General features: G+C 41.8%; 1 protein-coding gene across 5 annotated transcripts in view; it reads right to left on the minus strand.

Annotated features, from left to right (window-relative positions):
* Positions 1 to 16,646, minus strand: part of LOC139557130 (voltage-gated potassium channel subunit beta-2-like) — a 119,736-nt gene that overhangs the window by 23,691 nt on the left and 79,399 nt on the right. For all 5 annotated transcript variants that reach the window (XM_071371528.1, XM_071371530.1, XM_071371529.1 and 2 more), the window contains 4 exons: positions 6,850 to 6,893; positions 6,480 to 6,517; positions 5,784 to 5,863; positions 4,937 to 4,981 (listed from right to left, as the gene is read on the minus strand). In XM_071371528.1, coding sequence (XP_071227629.1) covers positions 4,937 to 4,981; positions 5,784 to 5,863; positions 6,480 to 6,517; positions 6,850 to 6,893 — 207 coding nt within the window. The remainder of the gene's footprint in view (positions 1 to 4,936; positions 4,982 to 5,783; positions 5,864 to 6,479; positions 6,518 to 6,849; positions 6,894 to 16,646) is intronic.

Below are 16,646 nucleotides of genomic sequence, written 5' to 3' on the forward strand. Positions count from 1 at the left end.
ATAGCCAGATCAGGCCCTAACATAAGGACAACTCAGAGTATGCTATTCTGTTCTCCTGAAATAGACTACATTTTCTTCATATCATGTTTCTTTAGACCTGTCTAAAATAAATAATGTATTTATTGTGAAGGTGTAGGCTATATTACATGGCTTTATTAGACTTTTAAAAATGTAAATGTTCCAAAGGTCAGTGGCTTGTAGGCTATGTGTTTATGTTAATTAACCCAATCAAAGGATCAGAGAATGAATCTAGTTCTGAAAGCATAAGCTACAGCTAGCTAGCACTGCAGTGCATACAATGTGATGACTAGTTGACTCAAAGAGAGAGAAAGACAATAGTTGAACAGTTTTGAACAAATTAATTTATTCAAAAATGAAGGAGAAGCAAGAGAGAGAGAGAGCTAGCTATATGTTGTTGTATTTTTTTCACTTTCACTTGCTAACCTTTACCGAACCTCAACCCCGTATCCGGGATCACCCCCCACCCCCCACACACTGATTAGCATAGATAGCATAGCTTCAGAAGTAGATAGTAGCATCTAAATATCATTAAATCACAAGTCCAAGACACCAGATGAAAGATACAGATCTTGTGAATAAAGCCACCATTTCAGATTTTTAAAATGTTTTACAGGGAAGACAAAATATGTAAATCTATTAGCTAAACACGTTAGCAAAATACACCACTATTCTAACTCCATCAGTTTCTTACTCCTTCAGGTGCTATCACCAATTCGGCTCAACTAAGATATTGATATCCACTAACCAAGAAAAAACCTCTTCAGATGACAGTCTGATAACATATTCATGGTATAGGATAGTTTTTGTTAGAAAAAAGTGCATATTTCAGGTAGAAATCACAGTTTACAATTGCACCGACCATCGCAAATCGACTAGAATTACTAGATAGAGCAACGTGTATGACCAATTTACTCATCATAAAACATTTCATAAGAATAGACAAAGCATAGCAATGGAAAGACCCAGATCTTGTGATTCCAGACAATATTTCAGATTTTCTAAGCGTTTTACAGCGAAAACACAATAAATCGATAAGTTAGCATACTACATGTGAAAACGTTACCAGAGCATCGATTCCAGCCAAAGAGCGCTATAACGTAATCACCGCCAAAAGATATTAATTTTTTCACTAACCTTCTCAGAATTCTTCCGATGACACTCCTGTAACATCATTTTACAACATACATATACAGTTTGTTCGAAAAGGTGCATATTTAGCCATACAAAACCGTGGTTACACAATGAAAATACTAGGAAATCAAGCCTCAATATGTCTGACGTCATCTATCAGAGTGATCTAGTTTAATTAAAAGCTAATCATATACTTGACTAAAAAATACAGGGTTGACAGGAATCGAAAGACAAATTAGTTCTTAATGCAACCGCTGATTTACATTTTTAAAATTATCCTTACTTTTCAATACAGGGTTGGCCAAGTGAAGCTATACAAAACAAAATGGCGATGTATGCGTTTAAAATATTTCGACAGAAACACGGTTTATCATATTAAATATTGCTTACTTTGAGCTGATCTTCCATCATATTCTTGGGCAATGTATCCTTTCTATGTTATAAACGTCTTTTGGTCGATAGATGTCCTCTGTCCTTCGAAATGTCCACTAACAACGACCGAGACCGCGAAACGTTCCCAAAGCTAGAAAGTGCACGACAAAGAAATTCCTCAGAATCGCACTAAACGGATATAAATTGCTATAAAACGGTTTAAATTAACTACCTTATGATGTTTCTAAGTCCTATATCGAATTAAATTACAGACGGATACATTTCAAGTTGATAACCGAGCCTGTGAAAATGGCGTCCGGAGGTCCCATCCTGCGTAAGGGCTTGCGTCGAAAGGGGGGCTACTCTCACTCCTTGGTGTTTTATAACCTCTGAGAGCTACCTAGAAGGCCCATTCCACTTCTCATTGGTTACTGACATCCAGGGGAAGGCGGGTGCAGTTCGTGTCGTGCCATAGGATAGACAGAGACCTTAAAAACTGATCTGAAACCAGAGCTTCGCTCTCAGACCTTTCACTGTCTGTCATGGATTTCGCTGTAGAAATTTTTCTGGGTCACCCACAGACATAATTTCAACGTTGTATGAAACTAGAAGGTGTTTTCTATCCAATATAATTAATAATATGCATATTGTACGAGCAAGAATTGAGTACTAGGCAGTTTAATTTGGAGACGACAAAATGCTAATTCGGAACAGCACCCCCTGTAGTCGCAAGAAGCTAAGCTAGTGAATGCAGCTAGCTAGTTTAGCCTACCCAATACCTGGCTCAAACAGAGAGGGATGCTATGTTACCTCGCTGGCTATGGCTATCCAACACTGGAACTTATCCAAGTCAAGGTAAGCTTTTGGTTTTATTGATTTCTTGCCATCAGGGCCCGCCGGTGTAACTGCTAAACTGCTTGCTGACTGTACACTGTACTGCATGATTGTAGCTAGCAGGTTTACTAATGCGTTAGTTCTAGAAGCTACAGTGGCTTGCAAAAGTATTTACCCCCTTTCCTATTTTGTTGCCTTACAACCTGTAATTAAAATAGATTTTTGGGGGGTTTGTATCATTTGATTTACACAACAAGCCTACCAGTTTGAAGATGCAAAATAGTTTTATTGTGAAACAAACAAGAAATAAGACAAAAAAACGGAAAACTTGAGTGTGCATAACTATTCACCCCCCCAAGTCAATACTTTGTAGAGCCACCTTTTGCAGAAATTACAGCTGCAAGTCTCTTGGGGTATGTCTCTATAAGCTTGGCACATCTAGCCACTGGGATTTTTGCCCATTCTTCAAGGCAAAACTGATCCAGCTCCTTCAAATTGGATCGATTCCGCTGGTGTACAGCAATCTTTAAGTCATATCACATATTCTCAATTGGATTGAGGTCTGGGCTTTGACTAGGCCATTCCAATACATTTAAATGTTTCCCATTAAACCACTCAAGTGTTGCTTTAGCAATATGCTTAGGGTCATTGTCCTGCTGGAAGGTGAACCTCCGTCCCAGTCTCAAATCTCTGGAAGACTGAAACAGGTTTCCCTCAAGAATTTCCCTGTATTTAGCGCCATCCTTCAATTCTGACCAGTTTCCAAGTCCCTGCCGATGAAAAACATCCCCACAGCATGATGCTGCCACCACCATGCTTCACTGTGGGGATGGTGTTCTCGGGGTGATGAGAGGTGTTGGGTTTGCGCCAGACATAGCATTTTCCTTGATTCCCAAAAAGCTCAATTTTAATTTCGTCTGACCAGAGTACCTTCTTCCATATGTTTGGTGAGTCTCCCACATGCCTTTTGGCGAACACCAAATGTGTTTGCTTATTTTTTTCTTTAAGCAAGGACTTTTTTCTGTCCACTCTTCCGTAAAGCCCAGCTCTGTGGAGTGTAGGACTTAAAGTGGTCCTATGGACAGATACTCCAATCTCCGCTGTGGAGCTTTGCAGTTCCTTCAGGGTTATCTTTGGTCTCTTTGTTGCCTCTCTGATTAATGCCCTCCTTGCCTGGTCTGTGAGTTTTGGTGGGCGGCCCTCTCTTGGCAGGTTTGTTGTGGTGCCATATTCTTTCCATTTTTTAATAACATCCTTGGGATGTTCAAAGTTTAGTATTTTTTTTATAAACCAACCCTGATCTGTACTTCTCCACAACTTTGTCCCTGACCTGTTTGGAGAGCTCCTTGGTCTTCATAGTGCCGCTTGCTTGGTGGTGCCTCTTGCTTAGTGGTGTTGCAGACTCTGGGGCCTTTCAGAACCGGTGTATATATACTGACATTATGTGACAGATCATGTGACACTTAGATTGCACACAGGTGGACTTTATTTAATAAATTATGTGACTTCTGAAGGTAATTGGTTGCACCAGATCTTATTTAGTGGCTTCATAGCAAAGGGGGTGAATACATATGCACGCACTATCTTTCTGTTTTTATTTTTTTGAAGTTTTTATTTTTTTTTCACTTCACCAATTTGGACTATTTTGTGTATGTCCATTACATGAAATCCAAATAAAAATCTATTTAAATTACAGGTTGTAATGAAACAAAATAGGAAAAACGCCAAGAGGGGTGAATACTTGTGCAAAGCACTGTATTTTGTCTCTGATGTTAGCTAATATGGTGACCACGATGTACGCTGTGAGTAGCGTTTAGCAGTTATGATATGAATGATTGGTTTGGAAAAGTTTTTTCGCCTGGTCACAGACAGCTGATGTGTTGTGCACTGAAGTCCACAAGCGAAGGGAAAAGGTAAGAGGAGGAGAGCGCGTAGATGCGAGAAGTATATATACAACGTGTAAAGTGATCATGCTGTTCATATGTGGCTGCTATGAAAGTGAATTGTGTTTGCGTGTGATCAGGGATGTATTCATTCCGCCAATTCTATTGAAAAAGTTTCTTAAACGGAAGCAAACGGAACAAAACGGGGATAAACATACATTCATTTGTCCAATAGGAACTCTCATTTGCAACTGTTGGACTAATGATTAGAACCTAGATCAGCTAGATGCAGGCAAGAGTGTGCAAGGTGGTGTTGAATGTGTCACTGTCTGTCACCTTGATTACTCAAAATTTTGTCTTGAACTGTGCACCTACGTTGTAAACTTTCATTCATAAGCTAGGTTGTAGCAACCTCATGATGGGTATAGGACATTTTTTAGGATCATGTAGTAGCCTAAACCTATGGATGTTACATTGAGCTGGGTGAATGGAATATGAAAGACAGTCATCCAATATGCTGTAATAGAAATAAGGCCATGCTCATAAAAAAAAAAAATATATAGTTTAATTTCCAACATAGATGGCATTAGCAATAATTTCACACGCACACACACACACACAGACACACACACACACTGGGGTATGCGTGAAAATGGCTCCGGACGACAACAAAAATCCCATAAAACTCTACCCACCTCCAACCTTTCTTCTTGATGATGTTTCCCAATACGACCTCTGCCCTGGAAGAGAACAACAACAAATTCTTACAACCATGGGAAGTTTAATGAATACCACTCTTTGGATGTTATTGACAAATGGTGCATGAGGGAAGTACTGAGCACAATTTGTGAAATAGGAGAGCAGTGGGGACTTCTGGTCTATGAGGTCAAGGCTAATGACGCAGGCGATTTACTGAAACGTGACAGCAGAGAATAATGCTCTGTCTATCGCTTTTTCAGACTTTTTTCATTCTCTCTCGCGCTCTCTCTTTCTCTCTCCAAAAGGACATTCTCAGCATGTGAAAGGGAAGGATAGAGGGAGGATTGGGTCGAGGACGCTGCATCTCTCTGGCTGTTGACAGATGTTACATCTCTGCCCCAAGGACCAATGTGTTCTCCATGAATGGCTCTTATCATTTCCCATCAAGCACATCTTCCTCTATGTGACAGCTCTTATCAAACACAGCTTTGTTAGTGTGTACTGTATGTGGTGTGTGTACTGTATGTGGTGTGTGTGTGTTATTAGCAATAATTTCACACACACACACACACACACACACACACACACACACACACACACACACACACACACACACACACACACGTAATGCAGTTGAAGATGTTCTTATGCAGTTGGAGGGGATGGGAGTTCAACCACGCTCTGAAGCTACAGTGACCTCAAAGTGGTTAGCCACTGAGGCCCAGTAAAACAGACGGAGATGGAATGGAAGAGCGGATGTGTGTGTGTGGTGTGTGTGTGAGCGCGTGTGTGTGCATGTGTGTCTGCACGTGCGTGCATGTGTGCGTGTGTGTGTGCACTCACTTCCCTGCAGCGTAGACCTCTGCTGTGTCAAACAGATTGATCCCGTTCTCATAGGCCAGTGTCATTATTTCCTCCGCCATCTACAGAGAGAGAGAGAGAGAGAGAGAATTGACATGGGTGTCTGTGCTGTCTAATAGAAGGTCTGACGTGAAAAGGCTTTAGTTGATTAGCATAAAGCAATGACACATGGATAACATGCGCTGTGCACACACTCACCACATACGCTGCTGCTACTGTCTATTATCTATCCTTGTTAAGTGCCTCGTCACTTTACCCCTACCTATATGTACAGTACATATCTACCTCAATAACCTCGTACCCCAATAACCTTGACTCGGTACTGGTACTCCCTATATATAGCCATGTTGTTTTTACTAATTATTGTTAGTCGTTATTCACTGTGTATTTATACATTACCTCATGTCACTATTTCTATTTTACATTTTATTTGTATCTTTATCTTTAACTCTGCATTGTTGGAAAATGACCCGTAAGAAAGAATTTTCACTGTTAGTCTACACCTAAAACTAGATTTTAATAAAAATAACAATCAATCAAGCAACTAAACTGGATATTGACAGCTAGATTCATGGTTGAATTAGGATGTCACTCTAATATTGCACATATTGACTCCACTATGTCACATACACTGTGGACATGGAGAATGGATGTTGTGAGTATGGAGTCTCCGCCTACCTCATCTGTGATCTGTCCTCCGAAGGTAACCCACGTGCCTGTGGAGAGTAGAGAGTGTTAGAACTCTATGGAGTGGTTTCTCGGACCCAGATTAAACCTAGCCCTGAACTTCAAATCATTTCCCATGGACATTCTCCCTTTCGTTTGCTTTTTACTCCAGGACTAGTTTTAATCAGTGTCCGGGAAATCGCCCCTATGAGTGCTTGTGTGTGTGTGTACGCGAGCAGCCATGCATATGCGGAAGTCCATTGTCTGCAGAGAATGTGGTGAACATACGTTGTATCTTTTGTAACTCCTGACTGCACAATGCATTTCCTTCCAGGACAATGAACATGACATTGAGTTCAATTGAATGGATCATCACACTCACCTAATCCCAGGCAGGACACCCTCAATCCAGACTTGCCCAGGTTTCTGTCAAAAAAGAGAACATGTTAGGCTGTGAAAAATGACTTCACTGACCTGTGCTGTGACAGAAGGAGAAGAGGAATAGCATGAACTGGAGATTCTCCATCCCAAATGACACCCTATTCCCTATATCGTGAACTCCTTTTGACCAGAGTCCTATGAAATACTATTAGCAATAGGTTACTATATATGGGTTTCTATGGTTGATTTTACATCATATATCACACAGTATATAAATGGAAACACATTGATTCTCTGCAGACTTCTCAACAGGCCGCTAGGATAGTGTCCCATGTGTTCAGATCAAAGCGAGGATGAACAACTCAGGGTCCAAGAGCAGCTTTCTGCTATCTTCTGGTTGAGATAGAGATCTGACAGTGAAGTCCTACAACTGCAGCTACAGCAGAAGACCCAGTTATTTCACTGCAATTGTGAAAGATACAAATGCCTTGTGGATATGCCACGGGGACAAGATTACACAAAGCATTATGTGTGTGTGTGAGTGATATAGAGATCCCCCATAATCCAGTGCTCAGTGTCACTGAGAGGGCCTTTGCTCCTAACACATCCCTGGATACAGAGGGGGGTGAGGGAGGGGTAGGGGCAGAGACTGGCCTCAGGGAGTCAATTGGAGATGAATATGTGGCTTTTGTTTCCTGATTCTCTGGGTTGCTGAGCTCTTTCTCTAGCGCCCACAACGCCAAGGCCGCAAAGCCATGCTGCTCTACATACACCGTTCCTCCTCTCCATGGTTACCGTGTAGCACATAACGACCAATGTTGCTATGAAAAGGGCTGGGCAAATTGATTGACTGATGGTTCGATGGCTCAGTTGGTCGGAGAGTAGTGCTCACAACACCAAAGTTGTGGGTTCAATTGCCGGGCTACATCCCACATAGGCAACTGAATATACTGCATGTTAACTGTAAGTCACTTTGGATACAAACATATGCTAAACATGGAGATGGAAAGAGGGCACTCCTATTTTTGTGAACACTCTACCCATCTCTATGCTGCTAAGGACTTAAGGACTGTTCAGCAGCTCTGGTGTTTTCCTATGGTGTTTTCGGCCAACTCAGTAGCCACCTGAGATTGGAAGGTTTGGGGATTCGATCCCTAGTCATATGTAATACCCGATGCCTCTTTACTTGGCCCTCAGCAATAAGGAGATGGATTAGGGGTATGGCCCTGTGTTAGACCAGCTTCCAGCTTCCAGCTTCCTGATCCTCCATTGTTGGTTATCTCGACAAAGTCATGAGTAACACATAAACCCTATAAAGAGGTTTATGGAAAAGTGGTAGTGTGGAATCAGAGTTCATGCAGTCAGTCATAGGGAGACTCAGCTTGCCCTCACTCAAGCCCCATGGTAAGTGAGGCAGCTGTGTTCATTAAGCAATTCACTTCCCCAACACATTTCTTCATTAGCCCAGCATATGACTCAACGCTACTAGCTGTGCTCAGGTCGAGTGCCTCGGCTTGTATGCATTGAGCAGCAGATACAGCAAGCTCATACACTGACAGAGACCACACACATACACTATATATACAAAAGTATGTGGACACCCCTTCAAATTAGTGGATTCGGCTATTTCAGCCACACCTGTTGCTGACAGGTGTATAAAATCAAGCACACCACCATGCAATCTCTATAGAGAAACATTGTCAGTAGAAAGGCCTTACCGAAGAGCTCCGTGACTTTCAACTTGGCACCATCATATGATGCCACCTATCCAACAAGTCAGTTCGTCAAATGTCTGCCCTGCTAGAGCTGCCCTGGTCAACCGTATGTGCAGTTATTGTGAAGTGGAAACGTCTAGGAGCAACAACGGCTCAGCCGCGAAGTGGTAGGCCATACAAGCTCACAGAACGGGACTGCCAAGTACTGAAGCGCATAGTGCATAAAAATCATCTGTCCTCGGTTGCAGCACTCCGTACCGAGTTCCAAACTGCCTCTGGAAGCAACGTCAGCACAATAATTGTTCGTCGGGAGCTTCATGAAATGGGTTTCTATGGCCGAGCAGCCGCACGCAAGCCTAAGATCACCATGCGCAATGCCAATCGTTGGCTTGAGTGGTGTAAAGCTCGCCGCCCTTGGACTCTGGAGCAGTGGAAATGCATTCTCTGGAGTGATGAATCACGCTTCACCATCTGGCAGTCAGACGGACTAATCTGGGTTTGGCGGATGCATGGAGAACGTTTCCTGCTCGAATGCATAGTGCCAACTGTAAAGGTTGGTGGAGGAGGAATAATGGTCTGGGGCTGTTTTTCAGGGTTCGGGCTGGGCCCCTTAGTTCCAGTGAAGGGAAATCTTAACGCTACAGCATGCAATGAAATTCTAGGCGATTCAGTGCTTCCAACTTTGTGGCAACAGTTTGGGGAAAGCCCTGTCCTGTTTCAGCATGATAATTCCCCCATGCACAAAGCGAGGTCCATACAGAAATGGTTTGTCGAGATCGGTGTGTGGAAGAACTTGACTGGCCTGCACAAAGCCCTGACCTCAACTACAACGAACACCTTTGGGATGAATTGGAATGTCGATTGCAAGCCAGCCCTAATCGCAAAATATCAGTGCCCGACCTCACTAATGCTCTTGTGGCTGAATGGAAGCAAGTCCCCGCAACAATGTTCCAACATCTAGTGGAAAGCCTTCCCAGAAGAGGGGAGGCTGTTATAGCAGCAAAGGTGGGACCAACAACATATTAATGCCCATGCTTTTGGAATGAGATGTTTGACAAGCAGGTGTCCATATACTTTTGGTCATGTAGTATATAAACATACACAGATGCATACACAGATGCATACACATACACACCACAAAAAAGCTTCCTACTCAGACATCACATACTGTGAGTCACACATGCACGCACACATACATCGTAAAACATCTCATACCATGACATAGAGCAGCGTTGACTCTTAGTTAGCAAGCTGGTGCAAACTAACAGATCTGAATTAGGAAGTGACCCTGTGTTTCTTGAATATATAGAGTAATTGGGTTGAGTGTGTGGTTATGCAAGATTTTTCAAGGGCCTTCGTAATGTATAGGGGAGGAGGTGGAGAGATGTGTAATGAGATATGAGAGGGTCATTATTATGAGAAATAAGATACCATAAAGTGTAAGGTATAAGCAGTAGATATACAAGAAGGTAATGCTATGAGAGCGAAAAAGCTTATCTGGGTATGATAAGACAAAGAGTGGATGTTAGTTTTGCGAGAGCTACCGCAGAGGGGAAGCTTTATTTCACTGTTATTTATACAGGTACAGTACCAGTCAAAAGTTTGGACACACCTACTCATTGCAGGGTTTTTCTTTATTTTTACTATTTTCTACATTGTAGAATAATAGTGAAGACATCAAAACTATGAAATAACACATGGAATCATGTAGTAACCAAAATTATGTTAACCAATTCAAAATATATTTTATATTTGAGATTCTTCAAAGTAGCCACCCTTTGCCTTGATGACAGCTTTGCACACTCTTGGCATTCTTATTAAAAAAATTAAAAACTTGAATGAGTGGGTGTGTTAAAACCTTTGCCTGGTACTGTAAGTCAATTAAGAACAAATTCTTATTTACAATGATGACCTGAAGCAAAGGAACTAGGCTCCCATTAGTAGGCACAGCAAGTACCAACAGAATTCCACCCCCGAATATCAAAGCCTGCCTCCAATCTCAGACCCCCCCCCCAATATTTGCCATTTACTCATTCCTTTTAGCTTGGCTACATCCTTATATGGGCAGTTTGATAGAGTTCACATCCACCTACAAGTACTGAATATGGACAGAAAGAATGAATGAGCTCCAATGACGAAAAGTTACACAGCTTGACCTTTAAAGGTCCATTACATAACATTTCCACATTCTTACATACAGTGGGGCAAAAAAGTATTTAGTCAGCCACCAATTGTGCAAGTTCTCCCACTTAAAAAGATGAGAGAGGCCTGTAATTTTCATCATAGGTACACTTCAACTATGACAGACAAAATTAGGAAAAGAAATCCAGAAAATCACATTGTAGGATTTTTAATGAATTTATTTGCAAATTATGGTGGAAAATAAGTATTTGGTCAATAACAAAAGTTTCTCAAAACTTTGTTATATACCCTTTGTTGGCAATGACAGAGGTCAAACGTTTTCTGTAAGTCTTCACAAGGTTTTCACACACTGTTGCTGGTATTTTGGTCCATTCCTCCATGCAGGGCTCCTCTAGAGCAGTGATGTTTTGGGGCTGTTGCTGGGCAACACAGACTTTCAACTCCCTCCAAAGATTTTCTATGGGGTTGAGATCTGGAGACTGGCTAGGCCACTCCAGGACCTTGAAATGCTTCTTACGAAGCCACTCCTTTGTTGCCCGGGCGGTGTGTTTGCGATCATTGTCATGCTGAAAGACCCAGCCACGTTTCATCTTCAATGCCCTTGCTGATGGAAGGAGGTTTTCACTCAAAATCTCACGATACATGGCCCCATTCATTCTTTCCTTTACACGGATCAGTCGTCCTGGTCCCTTTGCAGAAAAACAGCCCCAAAGCATGATGTTTCCACCCCCATGCTTCACAGTAGGTATGGTGTTCTTTGGATGCAACTCAGCATTCTTTGTCCTCCAAACACGACGAGTTGAGTTTTTACCAAAAAGTTATATTTTGGTTTCATCTGACCATATGACATTCTCCCAATCTTCTTCTGGATCATCCAAATGCTCTCTAGCAAACTTCAGACGGGCCTGGACATGTACTGGCTTAAGCAGGGGGACACGTCTGGCACTGCAGGATTTGAGTCCCTGGCGGCGTAGTGTGTTACTGATGGTAGGCTTTGTTACTTTGGTCCCAGCTCTCTGCAGGTCATTCACTAGGTCCCCCCGTGTGGTTCTGGGATTTCTGCTCACCGTTCTTGTGATCATTTTGACCCCACGGGGTGAGATCTTGCGTGGAGCCCCAGATCGAGGGAGATTATCAGTGGTCTTGTATGTCTTCCATTTCCTAATAATTGCTCCCACAGTTGATTTCTTCAAACCAAGCTGCTTACCTATTGCAGATTCAGTCTTCCCAGCCTGGTGCAGGTCTACAATTTTGTTTCTGGTGTCTTTTGACAGCTCTTTGGTCTTGGCCATAGTGGAGTTTGGAGAGTGACTGTTTGAGGTTGTGGACAGGTGTCTTTTATACTGATAACAAGTTCAAACAGGTGCCATTAATACAGGTAACGAGTGGAGGACAGAGGAGCCTCTTAAAGAAGAAGTTACAGGTCTGTGAGAGCCAGAAATCTTGCTTGTTTGTAGGTGACCAAATACTTATTTTCCACCATAATTTGCAAATAAATTCATAAAAAATCCTACAATGTGATTTTCTGGATTTTGTCTGTCATAGTTGAAGTGTACCTATGATGAAAATTACAGGCCTCTCTCATCTTTTTAAGTGGAAGAACTTGCACAATTGGTGGCTGACTAAATACTTTTTTGCCCCACTGTATGTGTAGTGGTAAAGGGATGACATGACATGAAAATAAAAAAACATCTGAAGCTATGATATACATTTGCTTGTTTACTGGGGAGTGGCAGGTTGGGCCACCTCCAGTGTATACAAACAAACAGGAGTTCTTTCTCTTTCTCTCTCACCCCATGCTTATCTCTTACTGCCGGCAGTGTTACCAAGCTGTTGCCTTGGCCCCAGTATCAGTTAAAAGATGGCTGGATAGTGCAGAGCATTTAGCGTTTATCACAGGAGGTTCCAGCTATTATTATGAGCCGTCCTCCCGTAAGCAGCCTCCACTGGTGTTTACGTAATCACCTCTTAAAGCTAGAATCCTTCATTGAAACAATAACAAAGCGGATCTGTCACGCCCTGTTATGTTTCACCTGTCCTTGTGCTTGTCTCCACACCCTTCAGGTGTCGCCCATCTTCCCCAATTGTCTCCTGTGTATATATACCTGTGTTCTCTGTTTGTATGTTGCAAGTGCGTCTTGTTTGTTCAAGCCTACCAGCGTTTTGTGTCTCAGCTCCTGCCTTTTCCAGTTTCTCTTTTCTCACCCTCCTGGTTTTGACCCTTGCCTGTCCTGACCCCGAGCCTGCCTGCCGTCCTGTACCTTTGCTCCACCCCTGGATTACCGACCCCTGCTGGCCTTGACCTGTCGTTTGCATGCCCCTGGTTTTACAATAAACATTGTTACTTCACACAGTCTGTACATGGATCTTACCTTGATCCCTGAAAGGATTACACTGCCTATGTTTCTGCAAAAATGGTTGGGAGGGATGAGCCTGGAGAAATGTAACCACTGTCAAATTCATAGACAGAGTTATGGATGCAAGAACTGACCATACATGATGTCAAATTATAGTTTTAACCATGTTTTGATGCAATACAGTGTTATATGCATTATATTCATATACATTATTTACAACCATTAGAGTAAAACAAGCTTATATTTTGGGTTCTGATGGGCTACAACAGAACTAAGCTCAAGAGGTATTTATAAATTGTATTCTTCAAGAATCAATGGGTAAATTATTAATTTATAAGTCCACAAATGGATGTAGCAACTAAGGATTCTAGCTTTAAAGCAGCACTTTCAATCTCTTTTTCTGCCCAAAGTGAGCAAATAATGGAGAATAAAGTCCTCCACCTCAATGGTGGACAGTCTAAATGAAACTAATTTCTTCAGTCTGTCTCACTCTCTTTTCTTGCTCTTATCTCTTCCCTTTCCCTCTCATCCTCACCCGCTCACCATGACTATCTCTGGCTGTCAACCTCTCCAATGCTCTGTCGCTCCCCTCGCTCTACCTCTCCCATCATTCTCTTTACCACACGTTTTCTGCCATTGTTTCTCACTCTCACCCTCTTTACCTCTCTCTCTCAACTGCTGTCCACTCCTCGACGATGTCACCAAACTGGTGTTGAGCAGCGGGCAGAGAGATGGATAATACACATGAAATGAAATCAAAGGCACATCATGAAATCAAAGGCACATGACTTTAGTGTCTGTGTGGGGCCCAATGTAGCTCTGTAGAAAGTACCTAATGGATCTGAGGAAGCGCTTACACAAGGTTATGGGGACGTTATGTGTGTGTGTGTGTGTGTGCGTGCGTGCGTGCGTGCGTGCGTGCGTGCGTGCGTGCGTGCGTGCGTGCGTGCGTGCGTGCGTGCGTGCGTGCGTGCGTGCGTGCGCGCGCGTGTGTGTGTGTGTGTGTGTGATGGGATTTTTCTGCATTATGCTTGGGCTGAAAATGCTTGGGCTGTATTTTAACAAACCTAACGCAATGGTAAATCTTAGTGCTGGTGGTAGCACAAAAGGTCCTGAGGTGTGTGGGTTTTGGTCAATAAATAAATTCTAGGTGTGACGAGGGCTTGGCCACTCACTGGCCAATCAACGCGTTTCATGGCTTAATACTGCATGCCATTGGCTCACGTTCTGTGGGTTATTGACAGTCTTTGTGTTCTCGCCATACTCCATTGTGGATTGATTTGATACTACAGTGTATTAAATAGCATAGGCTACAGCAACGATTTATAGCAACGGTAAAAAAACACAAAAGTGTTTGCTCAGTAGGTTTGGAGTGCTGGCAGTCAACATTGTTGGGTAAGACTTTCTAATAACTCCACGTAATAACGCATTTATAATAGGTAGGTCAAATAGTTTATTCATCATTTATTAATCATTAGTTCATGTTAGTAATGTAATTATTCACGCATTTATAAACAACTTTTAAAGTATTTAATATTGATTCATAAGAAATTAGGTACTTATAATCCATTTACTAATCATTAGTTAGGTCTTTTTGCGTGGCCTCACACAAAGTGATGGTTATTTATACTTTATAAATACTTCTCCTCTACCCTGCAACTCTTTCCCAGATCCCAGATCCCAGGTTTGACTACCCTAACATATGGAATTGTTTAAGACGGCCATACCATGGATCATTTGGGTATCCTATATCCTATAAAAACGCCTTGAATAGCACATTCTTAAATTGCAAAAAAGACAGTCAAACAATAAATCATGAGGAATAAAGTTTTGAAGTGTCTGTCCTATATCTAGGTGATGTAAGAAAGCTCAGGAAAAAGAGTTTTTGGACACATACAGTGCCTTCGGAAAGTACTCAGACCTGTTGACCTTTTCCACATAATGTTAAGTTACAGCCTTATTCTAAAATGTATTAAATAGTTTTTTTCCTCATCAATATACACACAATACCTCATAATGACAAAGCAAAAACAGGTTTTAGATATTTTTGCTAATTTATAAAAATAACATTTACATAAGTATTCAGACCCTTTAACCTGTCTAGGAACCCCGTTCCGCTAGCGGAACCCCTTGCCAACAGCCAATGAAATTGCAGGATGCCAAATTCAATCAACAGAAATCTCATTCAATTTTCTCAAACATACAAGTATTAGACACCATTTTAAAGATAGAATTCTCGTTAATCCAACCACAGTGTCCGATTTCAAAAAAGCTTTTCGGCGAAAGCAGAACATATCATTATGTTAGGTCAGCAACTAGTCACAGAAAGCATACAGCGATTTTCCAACCAAAGAGAGGAGTCACAAAATGAATCACTAACCTTTGATATTTTTCATCAGATGACACTCCCGGGACAACATGTTACACAATACATGTATGTTTTGTTCAATCAAGTTCATATTTATATCCAAAATCCTCAGTTTACATTTGGCTTTGCCTCCAAAACATCCCGTGAATTTGCACAGAGCCACATCAAATCACAGAAATACTCATAATAAACATTAATAAAAGATACAAGTGTTATTCACAGATTTAAAGATATACTTCTCCTTAATGCAACCGCTGTGTCAGATCTTTAAAAAACTTTACGGAAAAAGCAAACCATGCAATGATCTGAGTACGGTGCTCAGAGACCAACACAACCCAAGAAGATATCCACCATGTTGGAGTCAACATAAGTCAGAAATAGCATTATAAATATTCACTTACCTTTGATGATATTCATCAGAATGCACTCCCAGGAATCCCAGTTCCACAATAAATGTTTGATTTGTTCGATAAAGTCCATAATTTATGTCCAAATTCCTCCTTGTTGTTCGCACGTTCAGTACACAATCTAAACTCACGACGCGCGGGCAGGTTCAGGCAAAAGTTCAGACAAAAAGTCATATTACAGTCCGTAGAAACATGTCAAACGAAGTATAGAATCAATCTTTAGGATGTTTTTAACATAAATCTTCAATAATGTTCCAACCGGAGAATTCCTTTGTCTGTAGAAAAGCAAATGGAACAGAGCTCGCTCTCACGTGAACGAGTGTCACGAGCTCAAAGCATTCTGCCAGACCTCTGACTCATTCCCCTCTCATTCGGCCCCACTTCACAGTAGAAGCATCAGACAAGGTTCTAAAGACTGTTGACATCTAGTGGAAGCCTTAGGAAGTGCAACATGACCCATATCCCACTGTATCTTCAATAGGAAATGAGTTGAAAAACGACCAACCTCAGATTTCCCACTTCCTGGTTGGACTTTTTCTCAGGTTTTTGCCTGCCAAATGAGTTCCGTTATACTCACAGACAACAGTTTTAGAAACTTCAGAGTGTTTTCTATCCAAATCTACTAATAATATGCATATATTAGCAACTGGGACTGAGTAGCAGGCAGTTTACTCTGGACACGCTTTTCATCCAAACGTGAAAATGCTGCCCCCTATCCACCTTTGGCAAAAATGATCTTCTTGGGTATGACACTACACGCTTGACACACCTGTATTTGGGGAGTTTCTCCCATTCTTCTCTGCAGTTCC

Source organism: Salvelinus alpinus, chromosome 28 (genome assembly GCF_045679555.1).
Source record: "Salvelinus alpinus chromosome 28, SLU_Salpinus.1, whole genome shotgun sequence".
Taxonomy (NCBI): domain Eukaryota; kingdom Metazoa; phylum Chordata; class Actinopteri; order Salmoniformes; family Salmonidae; genus Salvelinus; species Salvelinus alpinus.